This window comes from Aulonocara sp. 'chitande type north' Nkhata Bay, linkage group LG3, assembly GCF_057382095.1.
Source record: "Aulonocara sp. 'chitande type north' Nkhata Bay isolate Kocher_YH1m ecotype deep benthic linkage group LG3, A_spYH_male_GT1.1, whole genome shotgun sequence".
NCBI classification, from domain to species: domain Eukaryota; kingdom Metazoa; phylum Chordata; class Actinopteri; order Cichliformes; family Cichlidae; genus Aulonocara; species Aulonocara sp. 'chitande type north' Nkhata Bay.
In genome coordinates, this window is record NC_141346.1 from 74829457 (window position 1) to 74847951 (window position 18495).

Here is an 18495-nt window from a genome sequence, read left to right on the forward strand (position 1 = left end):
GTTTCCCTCGGCTTTCCCGAATGTTCAAGCGGACCATGTGCCTTTTTGGTAGCACATACTTGTGCCAAAAGCTCTTCTCCACTTTGAACTTCAATAAGTCCAAGTACAGGTCCAGACTTACGGATGATCAGCTTCAAGACATACTGAGGGTCGCAACTGCTTCCTCCCTCAGGCCAAATCTGGCTCGGCTATGCGAGAGGAAACGCTGCCAGGTCTCTAGCAGCAAGGAGTAGGCAAGAGAAACCATGTTCAGAAGATATTTATGTATTACAGATTGATTTATTTTCTTATTAATTCTTAATTTGTTTATTTATTTTTCATATTTTGTGTTAAAAAATAAAAATAAAGAGATTTGAGAAGATTGGAATTTTTTAACCATGCCTTTCTTGTGGAAAACCTAATGCGGCCCAGCCTCACCCAGACTCTGCCTGCAGCGGCCCCCAGCTAAATTGAGTTTGAGACCCCTGTCCTACACCATAAATCAGTAAGAGAGGGTACGACCTCTCTCATGGCCCCAAGTGGTGTGTGCATGCCAGAGCACTGTGGAAGGCACACAGAGTCTTTACAGACTAATAAGGATCAAAACTCTATCATCATGCAATCGATTATACAACTCTAAGCATATATGAGTAAATATTTCTAAGCATCAATCAACAATATAAACCTTACAGCTGGTTTTAATAACAGAATTCATTTGTTTCTCAAACGAGAAAGAGCTATCGAGAAACACTCCTAAATCTTTAGTTCTGAACTTTTCCAGTGGGCCAAGGTCAACATTATTAGATAATGCTAATTCTTTTCCCTTACATTATAACAATGTGAGGAGTTAATGCTAAGTATACTGCCATTAGCGGCTAATTCTAATTAGGGGTGAATAATTATTAGTAGCTAATGCTAATATCGTTTTCTCTTCCCTTTTAACAATGTGAACAACTAGTGCTAGGTAGGCTGATGCTAGCAGCTAATGCTAATTTGACGTGAATTAGCATTATATTAGTGAGGAGTTAATGCTAAGTAGGCTGCCATTAGTGGCTAATGCTAATTTTAGATGAAAAAGCATTAGCAGCTAATGCTCATATTGTTTTCCTTTGCTTTGTAAGAATGACAGCAGCTAATGATACGAAGTCTACCATTATTAACAATTGTTAATTTGATGTAAATTAGCATTATCTGATAATGGTAACCCTTTTCCCCTGCATTATAACTATGTCAGGAGTTAATGCTAACTAGGCTTCCATTAGGGGCTAACTCTAATTAGGTGAATAATTATTAGCAGCTAATGCTAATATTGTTTTCCCTTCCCTTTTAACAATGTGAGCAGCTAATTCTAATTTGATGTGAATTAGCATTATATTAGTGAGCAGTTAATGCTAAGTAGGCTGCCATTATTAACTAATGCTACTTTGACGTGAATTAGCATTATGTGCTAATACTAATACTGTTTTCCCTTACTTTTTAACAATATGAGCGGCTAATTCTAAGTACGCTCTTGTAAATAGCTAATTCTAATTTAGTGTGAATTAGCATTATTCAATAATGCTAACACTGTTTTCTCTTACTTATTAAAAATGATAGTAGCTAATACTAATACTCTTTTCCGTTGGGTAACAACGATGTGAGGAGTTAATGCTAAGTAGGCTGCTTTTAGAGGCTTATTCTAATTAGGGCTGAATAATTATTAGTAGCTAATGCTAATACCGTTTTCTCTTTCCTTATAACAATATGAGCAGCTAATGCTAATTTGATGTGAATTAGCATTATATTAGTGAGGAGTTAATGCTAAGTAGGCTACCATTAGCAGCTAAAGCTAATTTGAGGTGAATAAGCATTAGTAGCTAACGCTAATACCCTTTTCCCTTGTGTTATAATGATGTGAGACGTTAATGCTAAATAGGCTTCCATGAGTGACTCCTTTCCCTTGCATTATAAAGATGTGAACAGTTTATGCTAAGTAAGCTGCCATTAGCAGCTAATGCTAATACTGTTTTCCCTTTCTTTATACAACTTGAGCAGCTATTGCTAAGTAGGCCACTTTTCTCTGCTAAGGATTTGTGTGACCATGATGGAAACTCTGATAAGCTAATGCTTCTAAGCTAATGCTGTTCATGGGCCCTGTTAGAATCAATATTTCATTCTGATTCTGTTGTTTGAGAACAATAACAGAAAAATGTGCACTTGAGAACAAATTTATTGTGAATTCAGCTGTGAATGTACAGTTTGTCATTATTTAAGCTTCCATTTCCAAATGTTAGCTGACACTTTATTAGGTACACTGGTATCTATATCAGGTACACCTGTGACCTAAATGTTCCTGCAAACAGACTCCTTGGAGACCCCTACATAAATATCCATGAACTATCCAGCTAGACTAGTGTGTCTGTCCCTGAAAATATTCCTGCATGTGTGATTGTTCATGTCTCATCTGCAGGAAACAAACAGGAAGTGAGTGAAAGACATGGGAAATGTTTCCAGCTCTTCCTCCTCTATCAGATTTTCTCTCCATACCTGAGAGTGTCCAGTCTCCAGCCTGGATCCTTCAGTCCAGCCGACAGCAGCTTCATTCCTGAGGGACCTGGATGATTGTAGCTCAGGTCCAGCTCTCTCAGATGGGAGGGGTTGGAGCTCAGAGCTGAGGCCAGAGAAGTACAGCCTTCCTCTGTGATCAGACAGCCTGACAGACTGCAGACACACAAAACAACAATCTATCTGTCAACAGTTGTTTTCTCTTTGTCACAATAACATCTATCCATCCATTGTAACTTTATTTATAAGTGACAATACCCAACAGACAACAACAGTCATCTGAAGCTGTTTAGAAAGACGCAGTCCCAGCAGTTAGCTTGTCTGCTAGTTAGCTGAGAGCTAACTCACTTGTACATTGAATACCAAACTGTGTAAACCAGGGGTGTCAAACATATGGCCCGTGGGCCAAATCCAGCCCTTGAACATAATTTCATATGTCAAATATTGATGAATTTTCAGGCTTGCTGATAATCAATGTGAGCACGGCTGAGGTTTTATTCTGATGAGCAAACCATGTGGCCAAACACTTTAAGAGACAGACTGGGATCATACCATTATGTGAAAGAGGACGGAAATGTCCCATAGACAGCAAGGGTAGTGGTAGAGACCAGTACACAGAGAAATGGGAGCTGTACTGAAATGCAAGCGTGTCAGGAAAGAGTGAAAAGGCAAAATGAGCAGCATCTGGCTGTATTTCAGTGATATTGGAGACCACAAAGCTGAGTGCAACATTTATACAGGAGATATACAGGAGACGCTGAGAGCAGAACTGATAAAATTAGGAGCTGGCTAAAGTGAGACCCATTTTTATTTCCACCCATTTTCCACTGTGGAGGACAAAAGGTTTCAAACTGGTCCAGGTCTTAAACCTCACGTGTTCTTCCTAATAGCAGTAAATGGATAGAAATAAGGCTTTTATGAAAACACTGAATAAAACTTGCTGCCTTTAAAAAGACTAAATGTACAGTTCAGTATTGAATACTACATAAAATAAACTATATATAAAGTGTGTCTGAATGGCAGAGATGCAGAAATATGTGCATGTAGCACAGAGCCACGGCTCAGTGTCTGAATGAGTCTCACAGACCTGAATGTGCTGTTGAAGCCATTTATAATTATAACGTAATTCTTTACTCGTTTGATCTGCTCCTTACCACAAGCCACCAGACGTAGAAGGTTTTGGACTTTTAACTATATTTTCTGAAGTTTTACAACTTTTCTTACTGTTAAAAACCTCGTTATGGCCATTCATGCTGTACAAAGTAATTAGACATGTGTGGTATCTACAGAAACGTCAGAATCTCAGCTAAAAGTTCACAAAACCATCTCAACAACCACCAAACAGCTGAAACAGCAGGTGAACAGATCACACAAAAAAGATGTAAACACAAATCCCCCTGATCATCTGTTTTTTAAACATGAAGCGTCGTTTTGGACGTTCATTTACTGCTGGTTCAGTGAATTTTGGTTGGACAGTGATGAAACCTGCAGCCTCAGAATCTGTGAGAAGTCTGCTTTCAGCACCCAACTGCATTGTTGTGTTGTGTGCTGTGGATCCACCTCTGCAAACTCATCACTGTTTCACCATCATGTTTCTACTGAGACAATAACAAAGGAAGCAGTTCCCAGGAACTACTTCCTGTCTTGTTAACATAAGAGTATGTTGCCCTTCAAAACACCTCCACTTCTCCTCTTATTAGAGGACTGCCTTATTATTAATCTGCTAATTCTGTCAGTTGATGAAAGAAAAATGCTTGATCTCACCTGAGAGTTTCCAGTGTACAGCGTGGACTCTTCAGTCCTTCAGACAGAAGCTTCACGCCTGAATCCTTCAGGTTGATGTTACTCAGGTCCAGCTGTCTCAGATTAGAGGTCTGAGAGCTGAGACCTGAGGCCAGAGCTTCACAGCTTCTCTCTGACAGGTCACAGTGACTCAGTCTGAAAAATAACAGATAAACAATTACAAAAATAAAACACTTATGTTGAAGCGTAATGAGATACTATTATATTTAGCAATATTTCATCTTGTTTTGTCAGGAAACTGAGCACTGATGCAGAGCAACATGTGGAGAGAATCAGAGGAGAAGAAGTGAAGAGAGAACAGCAGTAAAACAACACTGAATTGTTCAGTGTGCTTTTGATATCAACAGAATGTGTCAAACTTCTTTATTTTGTATTTGTTTTAGTAGAATTGATGATTATCACTTAGATAACAACCACAGGCCAGGTCTAAATTGCACTTTGGTGACAGTTACACCCAGAAATATTTCAGAAACGTGGACAATTTGTGCTCCATTGTATTCAGTATTGAACAAACTGAGTACCGATGACCACTTAATATTTTTGATATTTCATTTGAGTTGTTCCACCTGATCTGTGTTAACTACAATAAACATTTAAAAGCTAAAGCTATGATCACATATGTACTTACAGAGCCTTGTTGGAGGCTTTGACCACTGGCAGCAGCCTCAGAAGAGCCTCCTCTGAAGCAGAGTATTTCTGCAGGTCAAACACATCCAGATCTTCTTCTGATGACAGTAAGATGAAGACCAGAGCTGACCACTGAGCAGGAGACAGTTTATCTGTGGAGAGACGTCCTGATCTCAGGGACTGTTGGATCTCCTCCACTAGAGAACAATCATTCAGTTCATTCAGACAGTGGAACAGATTGATGCTTTTCTCTGCAGACAGATTCTCACTGAGCTTCTCCTTGATGTACTGAACTGTTTTCTTATTGGTCTGTGAGTTACTTCCTGTCTGTGTCAGCAGACCTCGTAGGAGAGTCTGATTGGTCTGCAGTGAAAGACCCAGGAGGAAGCGGAGGAACAAGTCCAGGTGTCCATTTGGACTCTGTAAGGCCTTGTTCACAGCACTCTGGTGGAGAGACTCTTTTTTTCTAAAAAAACTAGACCGCTTGGATGTTGTTTGTTGTTGTTCCATCAGATTGAGTCCAGAGTTGCTGAAGGTCAGATGGACATGAAGAGCAGCCAGAAACTCCTGAACACTCAGATGGATGAAGCAGAACACCTTGTCCTGGTACAGTCCTCTCTCCTCTTTAAAGATCTGTGTGAACACTCCTGAGTACACTGAGGCTGCTCTGATATCGATGCCACACTCTGTCAGGTCTGATTCATAGAAGATCAGGTTTCCTTTCTGCAGCTGATCAAAAGCCAGTTTTCCCAGAGACTCCATCATCTTCCTGCTCTCTGGACTCCAGTGTGGATCTGTCTCAGCTCCTCCATCATACTTGACCTTCTTCACTTTGGCCTGAACCACCAGGAAGTGGATGTACATCTCAGTCAGGGTGTTGGGCAGCTGTCCTCCCTCTCTGGTTTCCAGCACATCCTCCAGAACTGTAGCAGTGATCCAGCAGAAGACTGGGATGTGACACATGATGTGGAGGCTTCGAGCTTTCTTGATGTGGGAGATGATCCTGCTGGCCTGCTCCTCATTTCTGAATCTCTTCCTGAAGTACTCGTCCTTCTGTGGGTCAGTGAACCCTCTGACCTCTGTCACCATGCCAACACAGTCAGGAGGGATCTGATTGGCTGCTGCAGGTCGTGTGGTTATCCAGAGGCGAGCAGAGGGAAGCAGTTTCCCCCTGATGAGGTTTATCAGCAGCACATCCACTGAGGTGGACTTTCTAGGGTCAGTTAGGATTGTAGTTTTGTGGAAGTCCAGAGGAAGTCGACACTCATCCAGACCATCAAAGATGAACACAACCTGGAAGTCTTCAAAGCTGCAGATTCCTGCTTCTTTGGTTTCAGTAAAGAAGTGATGAACAAGTCCCACCAAGCTGAACTTTTCCTCTTTCAGCACATTCAGCTCTCTGAAAGTGAATGGAAATATGAACTGGATGTCCTGGTTGGCTTTGTCTTCAGCCCAGTCCAGGCTGTATTTCTGTGTTAAGACTGTTTTCCCAATGCCAGCCACTCCCTTTGTCAGCACTGTTCTGATTGGTTCATCTCTGCCAGGTGAGGCTTTAAAGATGTCTTCTTGTCTGATGGTTGTTTCTGGTCTGTCTGGTTTCCTGGATGCTGTTTCAATCTGTCTGACCTCATGTTCATCATTGACCTCTGCAGTCCCTCCCTCTGTGATGTAGAGCTCTGTGTAGATCTGATTCAGGAGGGTTGGGTTTCCTGCTTTAGCGATGCCCTCAAACACACACTGGAACTTCTTCTTCAGGGTGGATTTAAGGTTACGATGACAAACAGCAGCTGGAAGTTCTGAATAATAATAATAAAAATACAACTTTAACAATCACATTTTACAAAATGCTGATGACAATTTCTGACCCACTGAGAAATGACTGAACACACTGGTGTCACAAGTGTCTCATTTATCCAGCAGCTTAAATCTTTAGATAAATCCTCTTACGTCTCTGCAGACGGTCAGCCAGCTCCTCCTGCTTCATTCTCCTCAGGAAGTCCACTGTGATCTTCACAAATGCCTCTCTGCTGTTTCTCCTCTGCTCATCATCCTCCCTCTGAAACTCCAAGCACTGGGGCTTATTTGGATTCAGAGCCTTCTGGATCTTCTTCAGCTCGTTCTTCACAAAAGTGATGATGTTGTCCTCCAGCAGCTGGAACAGAATATTTATGAATGACCCACCACTCTGAACTTTAGTCCACACAACATCCACTTCTTTACGATCAAGGGGCATATCATCCGCGAACTCTTTACCAATTACAGGTTTGACTTTATCTGATTAACTGAGACTTTGTCCACAACTCCATGATCCCAAAACATTGATGCTGTTCATATGAATGCAACGATTTCAGTGGGAGAAACATTTCACTGGTGTTCAGAGCTGAACTACCAACAGGTTGATGATCAAAGCCAGAAACTTGGAGATGTTTCAGGTGACTGAGTTGATCGTACAGACAACTGGTCTTAAAGGTTCACTCTGTTTACGCATACAGATCAGTATTTAAGGTTTGACTCTCATCATCCACTGGGGCACAAACTGGGCGTCATCAGGACACTACAACACAGAACAAACACCATCCCCACAGACACAGCAGCCAGCGAAGCAGAAGAACTTCACATCAAGAAGGTCCTGAGTAAATGTGAACGCTGGTTTGAGGGCGGAGTCAAGGAGGCCATTTATGTGAAAAGGAAAGACCATCTCTGAATGGAGGAGGGGCCCAAGGGTACAACTGTCACCATCTTACATGCTGTGATTGCAGCCATTCCCCAGCTCTCTGTGAACTGGACTCATGAACATTGATCAACAACCATTGATCAATGGTCCTGACAATATGCGTACCAATGATCAATGAACTGACCTCCCAGCCCATTGTTCCTTCAGTGGGCTGGTTTCAGTCATACAAATGTCCTGTTTATGAGATTGAAACCTGCAGTCAGCTGAGACTGAAGAAGTCACCTGATGATGATGAAACGTTTCTCCCACTGAAAACATCCAGATGAACAGAATCAAGCTTTTTGGGATTTACGTACCTGGATGATTGAGCATCAAGACACAACTCTGTGACTTTTCTCAGATGAATCAATCCTCTCCTCCAGCTTTGTTTACATCTACCAGCCCTGTGGCGCTGCCCAGGGAAATAATCTATGTGAGAGGTGGAAAGTCATACAGGTGTCTGCTCCTGCCTTCAGTTATTTTATCTACTGTGTGTCAACTGGCTGAACCTCCTCCAACTGTCTACTGTCTCCCTAAACTCAACAATGACTTAGTGATCTATCCATTCTCTGACCAAAGACATCCTGCTGCAGGAGGTTAACATAGCAGCCAATGATGATCCCACTCACTGTGAACAACACATTTGGACCTGATTTGCTGCTCTGGTTTACACGTGAACTTTGACTGCTGTCACCAAGTTGAGAGGCTCTACAGAAAAACTGGACTTGTCCATAAAAAGATGTATAAAAATCATAAACTACATTATAAGGACAGCATTGCTCAATCAACTCTAATTACTATGACCATGTTATCTCTTCTAACTAAGGTACAGACACTCAAACTTGCTGCTTTCAGTGAGAAGTCAAATGTCTGAATATGAGCTGGAAGCCGCTGAGAGTCCTCCTCCTTCCCGTGGGGTTTACTTTCTCTACTACTTTCAATATAAACACGCCCCTTTCATGCACCTGCAGAGGGCCACCAGCAGATGGAGCTGTCTTAAACAAATCCACTTGGATAGTTAGCTGTAGATGATTTTATCAGTATGATTGTAGGACTGAGTTATTCTTCAGATTTATTTAAACTCCTATATTGTGCACAAGTGTTGAGCGACCCATAATTTCTCTGTACTTTTCATAAGAGCAGCCAGACTTTCAGCTAGTTTTTGTTTTTTAAGAGCACAAAGTTATTGAAGAAACAGTTATTCAGCTTCATTCCCACTGATCTCGACTACAAACTGTTTCACTTTGGTTTCTGTTTAAAGCCTCGATGTTTAAAACGTTTCCCTGTGATCACATTTGCACCGTCTGATTTCAAAGTTTGTTTCTTTTGGTCATTTAGTCCACAGAGTCCTTGGTGTTCTGAAAGGGACCTATAAATAAATGCATTATTATTAATATTAATAATAAAGTAGTTGTTGTACATGTACAGACCATAAATATGGAGTCCAGCTGTGTTTGATGCTGCTGGGCAGACTGACCACTGGGAACCTCTGAGCTCTGCTGCTCCACTCTGTGGAAGAACCATGAAGGATTAGATCAACACAGGATAACGATCCAGGAGTTTCTGCTCAAATAACTTCATCTGAATCAAGTCTGTCAAGTTTTAGACTCTCAGATTCTGAAGATATATTTTCTGTTTTCTATGAACTTTCTTTCATCAGTGATGGAAGTGATGATGCTGCAGAAGCTCAGAGGAAACTTTGAGAAAACTGTGATGAACCATCAACTAATGCTCTCAGGAGGCCAAAGGTCCCTGAATGTAACTGTGCAGTAGATTCATCGAGTGTTTGAAACCTGACCACTTCCATATGTTTTCATTCTAACACAAGAAGTCCTTTTCTCATTGCTTTGATTTGAGTTTTCATTTGAGTTTTCTGAGTCTCGTATTTGGAGTCGAGTCTAATCAATGATCTGACAGAAGAACATTAAAAAGGAGTTACCACTGCTGTCAAAATTAACATGTAGGGTTAGGGTTAGGGGTTCATCTGTTATCATGATTAACATGATAAAAACCTTTAACACGACACATCTGGAGAGCAGAACGACTCAAAATCCCTGAAATGTTTCTATCAACGCACTTCGAGCAGTTTGTCCGAGTAGAGTTACCTTTGTACACGTGCAGATGTGCAGCACATCTGTTAGTGACGGCAGCTGAACCAATCAGCTCAATATGGAAGATGACAAACACACACTGACCTCCCGATGGAAAGTTTGAGTATTAAAAAAATAACAAGACGGACCAGCCGACCAACATGAAGGATTCTGCACATCGTGACAGAAGGAATTTTCTTTTCACCGAAGCACTTCCAGCTTAAAATATCACAACAATGCAAAGCACTGATGACACAACTGCCAAGTGGACAAACTGCAGACCTGTTAGTGTTGTTAATGACATAGTTTTGGTTCCTCGTGTCAAAGACTTGAAGAAGAGTGACAGAGAGTGTTAGACTGCTGCAGGATCAGTGCCACCTCCACAGACCTGTGAAGAAAATGATGGTTTGACAGATGGGCTCAGATTCAGGATCAGCTGAGGAGTTTGTGGCTGACAGAATCCTGCAGGTACAGAGCAGAGCCCATCATTAGCATGCAGGACTGTCCCTGGGGGGGTCGGCTCATTCAGGAGGTTAATCAATGTTTACATGTTCAATAAACATGTTAAGTGTGTAAATTTGCCCTTTTCTCTCGAGTCTGTTTGCTCATGAAATGAACTTTGATTCGTTTACATTAAAAATGATGTTTAATGGTGATTAATCCAAATGAATCCACAGTAACCCTGTGATGAGTCTGATTAAACATTTTCATTAACAGCAGTAATATAGATTATATATTATTATATATTAGTGCACACTTAGCTTTTAGTATATATGTTTGTTACAAAGTTGTATTTACAGCAGAGAAGCTGAGTTAAAGACTGAAAACTATTCAAAGTCTCTTTGAATTGAAGCGTTTAACATTATTTGTGTTTATTCTGCATTGACTTCATTATATGGTGTAAACGTCTGTTACAGGCTTAAATATAAAGTTGGAAAATGTAACTGCAGCTATTGATCAAGTAATTGTGATTAATCAGGATTAATGACAGAAGATTGTGTCATTAATTAGTCATTTTTAATCTACTGACAGCACTAGTGTTCACTCTGGTGCCTCCAACTGTTTTACGCCCTTTCAACACCTTCGTGGTCAAAAGTGTACACGCACAAAATCTACAATAAAACCCTCACGCAGCAATAGGACAGACACACAATCCATTTATCTCTGTGTCTCAAACACACACACGTGTATTCAAAGCCTCGATTTGTTCATATTTCATCTGTTGTGTTTTTATCTTCAGCGTTTTCAGTGTTGCTGCATTTACACCAAAAATGTTTCCATTGATGAATCAGATTGATTTGAATGTGTTTCATCCATACAAATCCCTCCCTGGTGGTCACATGACTCTATAACATAACAGGAGTCATGTGACAAGAGTTTCATGCTGTAAAATGTCAAAATGGTTGAATGTGGTGGAGTAAAAATGTGAGATGTCAGCTACTTTTCTTCAATATGAAATGTTTGCAGGGCCTGACAGGAAGTGGACGGACGCTCTGATCACTTCCTGTTTGCTGAAGTGGGTTTTCAGTTGTTTAGAAACCAAAGGCTTGTTTTAAAAGACAGTTTAAATGGGACTGAGGGAACGACGTGTTTGTAGTTTATATCCAACAACATCAAGCAGTTTAATCAAAGAGTTCATGTTGCTAACAGCTCACCTCTCTGCAGCAGACACAGGCTGGACTTTAAAATTAATGGGAAGATCTTTAGACGCGTCACTCTGTAAGGACACAGAGCTGGGTGGAGGTCCAGGCTGGTTCCTGTGAAAAACCATCATGGACATTTAAACAATTCCTGTAGCATCACGTGGCACAAACACTTTGTGTTCCTGTCATCTGTAAGCAACAGGAAGTTAATTAATAAAAGCGGGATGGAGACGTGACTGTGAGGGTCCAAATGTGTCTTAAACCAGATGAAATGACAGTTACAGCTGAGCCTGTGTGTCCTTTGAGACACTGCTCTCCTACAGAGATGCATTTTAGAAACCAGGAAACATCAAATCATTTAAATCAGAGAGTTCATGTTACTAACAGCTCACCTCTCTGCAGCAGACACAGGCTGGACTTTAAAATTAACAAGACCACCTTTAGACCGGTCACTCTGTAAGGACACAGAGCTGGGTGGAGGTCCAGCTTTGAGTCTCTGATGGATCCTGAAAAAGTTATAAATCTTCAGTAAAATTCTCATCACATATCAGCTGATATTATTGGTATTAGCTTACCTTTTCTCAGCTGACTGTCTTTGCTCAAATATCTTAATGGCATCTTTGACTGAGTTACTTTCATAAGACACAGAGCTGGGTGGAGGTCCAGGCTGGTTCCTGTGAATAATGATGCAGCAGTGATGTGAGTGCTGAGCTGTGACATGGAGAAGAGTCATGGACAGTTAGAGATGGTCATCTCACCTCTGAGCTTTGGTCTGGCTCTCATGTTCCCCACACAGAGTGCTTTTAGAGGGAGGGACTCCCTCCTCTCTGTCCTCACACTGATCCATGCTGCTCAATTCAGCTCACACACACTTTCTACCTGCAGAGGAAACACAAATCATTCATGTGCACATCAGCTGAAATCCTCCTTTCATCATGTGTGCTGTCCAAATATCAGCTGCTTCTTTCCTGCTTCATCTCAGTGTCAGCTGGATGCAGTCAGACAGCAGTGTGAGGCAGAGGAAGCTGCCATCAGCTGCTCTGCTATCAGTCCACTAGATGGAGCCTGAAGCACACACGATGCATTCACTGACACACACTGATTCACTATTAATAAGAAAAATTAGAAGTGACAGTTTGTTTCTGTACTTGTGTTGATGTTGTGTTGACGTTGTGGAATGTTTCCTCTGTCAGTGCGCCCCAGGGTGGCTGTGGCTACAATGTAGCTGCCATCACCAGTGTGTGAATGTGTGGATGACTGGATGTGTAAAGTGCTTTGGGGTCCTTTGGGACTAGTAAAGCGCTGTACAAATACAGGCCATTTACCATTATCTGATTAAGTCAGTCTAAATATCAAACCCAACAACCTTTGTATTGTTGTCATAATTACTTCCTGTTGAAGCAGATCCAATATTTGTAATGAAGGATTTTAATGGATTTAAAGGATTTAAAGGATTTTAATTAATTTTAATTTTAACATATGCACCATGGTGCAGTGCAGGTGGATGCATATCCACCTACACTGTAATTATAAAGACCCCTGACCTCCAACAGCTGTTGACACAGTAACTGGTTATGGTCAAACAGATGTGTCCACCTCGCAGCAGTTACTGTGGAACAGCAGCTGAGCTCATTCTGCAGTCAGTGTGTCAGTGAGAGCAGCAGCTCCTCTCCACCTCCTCCACAGACTGATGGAGGCAGGAAAATCAGTGTACTCAGTTCTGTGAAATACTGTAAATGCAGTTTCTTTTACTGTTTATGTACAAACTGAACTTTGAGTCTCACTTCAGATTGGATTTAAGTGTGTGTCACACCTTTATGTGTTACTCCAAAAAAAAAAAAAAAAAAGCCATCTGACTGCTCAGACTGAGTCAGGGTAAAGTTCACATGCTGATTTGCTCTGTTCGGGTTCTTCTTCTTGCTTTTCTTAAAAGTAATGCAGTACATTACTTAGTTACTCACTAGATTAAGTAGTGTGTTGTTATATTCTGTTCCTCAGACCAAGGGTCTATGAACCAACTGTTCTTAGACATTTTTAGATCTGGGCTCTAAAAATCTGCTTATTGGCTCTCAGCTATAGTTAAGCAAGATGTCTTTGGTGAATTGAGGCTGTTTTATACAAGCTAAAGACACTGACTTATTCTTCACTCAGATGTGCTGTGACATTCAAATGTTACAATGTTTTTCTTCTGGGACTACAGGAATGATTTTATATGATTCAAAGTTCAAAACAATCCTTTCCATCCTCTCTGTCACTTAGCCCAGTTCATCCTGTCTGGAAGCCTTTTGAAGCCTCCTTTAAGTCCGGCCTTTCCACTGAATCTGCTGATGGAGACACCATCTCCTCCACCTGCAGCTGTGGAGGTTCAGAGAAATAAATCTAACCTAGAGGTATATCTCTATATCTACAAAAGAAAGAAAGAAAAATGAATCAAACAGATTTTCTCTTTTGTTATTGGAAACATTGGAAACAATATCAGAGTCTACAAGAGAACAAAGGTCCCCGCAGGATGTCTCTGTTTGGGAAATACTCCAGTCATCCCCCTGAACCTGGTTAGTGACCTGAATCAGTGCTTTTTCCATGAATCCTACCGATGCTACCATGAAAACATGTTCAGCTTGTGTTTGAAGATGACTCACATGCTGACATTAGATACAGAAGAACTGAGAACAAAGGGAGCAGCTTATTGAGGGAAACCCAAAAAAGCAGAACACAAGCAGCTCTGTCCTCTGTCTCACATCATGTTCATGAGGAGGAAAAAAGCCCCTAAAGTTCCTAAAGACAAACTGTTATAGGAGGAAACAAAGCAAACTTACAGCCGTCCTGGAAGGAGGCAGGACTCCACCTGAAGCTCAGCACAGGGGGGCAGGAGGCAGATTTTCAGAAGAGTTTCTGACAGTTTAACTTGGTGATGTCAGATTTAATCTCATCTCATTTGTTACGTTCCCCTGAGGGGTCTAGGCGGTGAGGGGGAAGTAACAAAAAGTGTCCGGGTCAGAAAAAGGAGACAAGAAGGCAAAGGGGTTAAATTAAAGAGTTTTATTAAAGTAGCTCAACTAAAAGAGACGGACAATCCGCTATCACCATTTAAGAAAACAAACAAAACTCAGGCGTTGGTCAATAAAGTAAAACGTAAGCCAAAAAGAAAGCGAGCAGCTCACTAGCTGCAACCACTCACATGGCACTCTGGCCCAGAGCTCACCTTTCCCTGGGATTAAATACTTTTGATTACTGACGAGAGTCAGCTGTGTAAAAGGGAAAGCTGGCACCTCAGGCAGAAGCCATTGAAGGACACTCCCACACAGGCACCTTCAGGAGGAGGCCCTGCTAGGGCCGTAACACATTTCTGTTTTTCCACTGAGCAGGTTCAGCTTTTATTAAAAGAAATATGTTTGTGTCTTTCTCTAAATTCTTAATTATCAGTAATGTTCCCTGAGAAATCAACATTTCTTGGTTCTGATACAAGAATGTCGTTTTCATGGCCGCCATTCACGTGACCCAAAGTGTTTCTAATCTCTGGAGAACCGAGGTTAGTGATGGCCAAATGAAGCTTTCCGAAGCACTGAAGCTTGTATTGAAAAACGGTTCATTACTCGAAGCTTTTCAACACAGTCCTCTCCGGTGACATCTGGTGGTGAAAATTTTGAAGAGCAGCTTGAATCTGCAAAATAAAACGGACTGCTCAATCATCGCTGCTCACTCAAGAGTGGAGTTCTCTCTGATATTGGGCCACCGTTCCGTTGCTTTGAACATGTAATTGGTTTTGTTTTCTCGATTGGGGGGCTGAAAAAAATGTAATGCGTATCTGCGTAATACATTTTGATCAATAAACTTTCCCTATTTAAACATGCACTATGGTGTGGCCTTTCTTTGCTCATAACTCCTTGATGTTGGTAAATACAATAAGTGAGCAATATATATAATATACATATGAGAATGCACAGCACATTATGGAGTATGCCCCTGCTGTGGAGTCCTGCCTCCATCTACTTGTCGTTTAATCACTGGACAGCTGGACAGGTTCATACAAAATATTAGATGAGGCCGATTGTCCTATACATATTTTTGACCTAGGGGTGGGATTGATTGTGAACTGGAAAGGGAAAATGCTTAGGAAGCTGAGTACGGCTGCATCGTCACTGATTTGTAGAATCATTTTGATTCGATACAGGATCCGATTCAATTTGATTGGAATCTGGAAAGTTTTGCCTCAGTCAGAAATATTACAATTCTGATCATTTAACAGTATATATCCATAATTTCGTATCTATTAAAAGAAAGCTGACACATGTGAGACTTAATTAGAGATGTAAACAGAGAGTTATGAAACCTGCAGCTGCAGAAGCCAGCGAAGAAAAAAGAGGCAAACACAGCGCGGACCCGACGACACATCAAAATCTGATTCTGACGCGTCTGTGTTCACGTTTGTATGCAGAATCCGTAAACCTGCTCCCAGTTACTGTTTTACTGTATGGTGTTTGACGACATGTTGTGAGGTTTAACCTGATATGCTGGCGTTTCAGGCATAATAACGTTAATTTACAAATCGACGCAGGATTGTAATGAATCAATATCACTTTATTCAATTTAGCATGGATTGTAATCAGAAAGGCGATAATCAAAACCCACCCCTAATCAAGAACTTGCAAAGTAAAAACATGATCAATGTAAGGTAGCCCTTTTGTTATTTACATTTAAAAAGAGGATTAGTGTTACTGTGTGCTGGCTGAGTCTGTTTCTTTTCTTAGAAATAGTTTCTCCTGCCCTGGAGAAAATCCACTTGCATGGAACAGAAGAGGCTGTGGAGTGCAGGAACCACACTGCAAGCTGGTAGATATGCAGGTATTCCTGGGTCCTGCAGACTATCACCTAAAAACAATAAACAAAATGATTTTCTAAACTGTAGCAATGTAATGTACGTATAGTGTCAAATACATTTTTGTAGTCTTCATTAGCTTTAATTCACATGGAAGTGTTCCTAAAGTCATATGCTGTAATGATATTTACATTATGAAAACATGATTTTGGACATTTCAAGTTTTTCACTTCGGCAGATAAAATAAATTGAGCAAAATCAACTCAAAATATTCCCACACGCCAGAACGTCCTCTCTTCCTCGCTGGCTCCATATCTGTCAGTGGAATGATCACCTCTTCGCTCTCTGTCACCATCAACACACTCCACGAATCCCGTGGATGATTCACTTCCTTATATCCGTTTGAATCAGGTACCGAAGCAGTTACGTGCGTAATGAAGCTTCGGACGTCACTGGTCACGTGACTTTTGCCAAACGAAGCAAGCCTCGACACAGTGCTTCTGAACCAGTGTGTTGTTTTTTTCGACACATGCTCCGGAGCGTCAGCTTCAAGCGGGCCATCACTAACCGAGGTTTTACTGGTGCTCCTGAATGCAGCATAAGAAGGAATTTTCCACTAAGTTTCATGTGACATGAACACAGACGGATGACGTGTCTGTGTCAGTCTTTTTCTTTTGAAACAAACTTTATTGAGACCTATGAACAGTCCAACGCCTATGAATGAAATTTAGAGGATTCAAAGAAATATTGATAAAAGTTCTCGGAGCTGCTGTGCAAATATTTTTAACTCACTATGGAAACTCCTGGTTTCAAACTTTAAGCTTTTTTGCTCAAGCAGTTGTACAGAAATAATATTAAACTATAACAGTACTGATATACAGTGATCCCCTCAAAAATAAACACATTCTGCCATTAAAACGGTAAAATAGATCCACTGATCTGATTTTTTTTACTGTTTATGAAGAATAAGCAAATATATTATAAGATGAGAGGTGAGAAAAAAAATGCTCAGAATCACTCGTTTGTATTCAAATGTCAAAGTTCGTGTTCATCTGTTCCTCTCCTACACGTCACTATAAAGTTTAATCTTGTAAAAGTCAGAGTTTGAGTTCATATTCACTGCAGTTTAGTACAATATCTACATGTTAACGTTTGTTTGTGCTAAACTGTTCATTTGTTCTGTTTCATAATAAAATATAGATATAAACATCTGTAACATCTGCACTTTAATATCTGGTATTTTGTACAGACAGAAGACAAAAGGTTTACTTTAGTATTAAAATATGAGTCCTGTACAAATCAAATATGTATATATAAAACTTAAAACTGATTTTTTTCAAACTTTTTTCCTCACCAGGAAAAAAGAAAAACTTTTTTCACGTCAAAGCTCAACATCTGACTTACTATTAATATAAAAACCGTGACTGAAGCATCTTTAAATGTTCCGATTTATTAACAGTGTTTTAAACTTAATACAGTAACGTTTGTTCAGTCTGAGAAATGTAAAACATGTTTTATCCTCCATCTTTGTTTCAGTGTGAACAGTCTGAGCGGACAGTTCGTGATGTTTTTAACAGAGGCCGACCTGCTGAATCAAATTTGTTTTAAAAAGTCCTCTGCTGTCCCTCCACCTGCTGCCTCTGAACACAAAGGGTGAGAACTTTAAATTAACACTGTGGCAGATATGTAACGTTCTTTAAATGATCTCACTGACTTACAGACAAATGAAGGAAGACGTCTGTGGTGGCTGAAACCTCCACCCAAAACATATCCACAGACAGCAAGGTTGTTGTAGTTTTGTAATTTTTAATTAGTTTTTATTTCCATTTCTTTTTCACTTTGTGTTTTTAATTCTGTTTAGTTTCAGTTAGTTTCCACGGTGAGTTTGCTTGTTTCAGTTTATATTTGATTTTTTATTTATTATATATTTACGGGGTCAGAGGCTGGACTGACGTAGATTAATGTAGATTTTATGATAAAAACTGAACTTTTTGAAAGCAGTGACTCAGTCTTTTTTTTTAGCCAAACTAACAACACTAACAGGCCATTTCCTGTAAAATGTTAATCAGTTTTCCAAAATCATTTCATTGATCATTCTCAATAATTTAGTTTTAGTTTGTGTTTTTATTTCTACTTTAACTTGTTTCAGATCTAGCTGTAGTTCTAAGTTGAGTTTCAGTTTCGTGTGTTTTGTAACACTTCTTCCTGTTGGAGAGGAGCCAACACTTTGTGACGCAGTATTTTTAAGACCGACATGTTGAACCTGTATCTAACACACAT

At 40.4% G+C, this 18495-nt stretch overlaps 1 protein-coding gene across 9 annotated transcripts in view; it reads right to left on the reverse strand.

The window, feature by feature from the left end:
• Nucleotides 1–15733, reverse strand: part of LOC147337013 (protein NLRC3-like) — a 504309-nt gene extending 488576 nt beyond the window's left edge. For 2 of the 9 annotated variants that reach the window (XM_086287163.1, XM_086287164.1), the window contains exons 1-2: nucleotides 12158–12498; nucleotides 11412–11513 (exon numbers count right to left, since the gene is read on the reverse strand). In XM_086287163.1, the coding sequence (XP_086143289.1) occupies nucleotides 11412–11513; nucleotides 12158–12246 (191 nt within the window). In that variant the 5' untranslated portion in view covers nucleotides 12247–12498. Of the gene's footprint in view, nucleotides 1–2505; nucleotides 2680–4287; nucleotides 4462–4954; nucleotides 6750–6900; nucleotides 7106–9096; nucleotides 9176–11411; nucleotides 11514–11791; nucleotides 11906–11974; nucleotides 12074–12157; nucleotides 12499–14215 lie in introns of those variants that run through there. The other 7 variants (XM_086287165.1, XM_086287160.1, XM_086287159.1 and 4 more) reach the window with 7 other exon arrangements.
• Between the last annotated feature and the right edge of the window lie 2762 nt (nucleotides 15734–18495).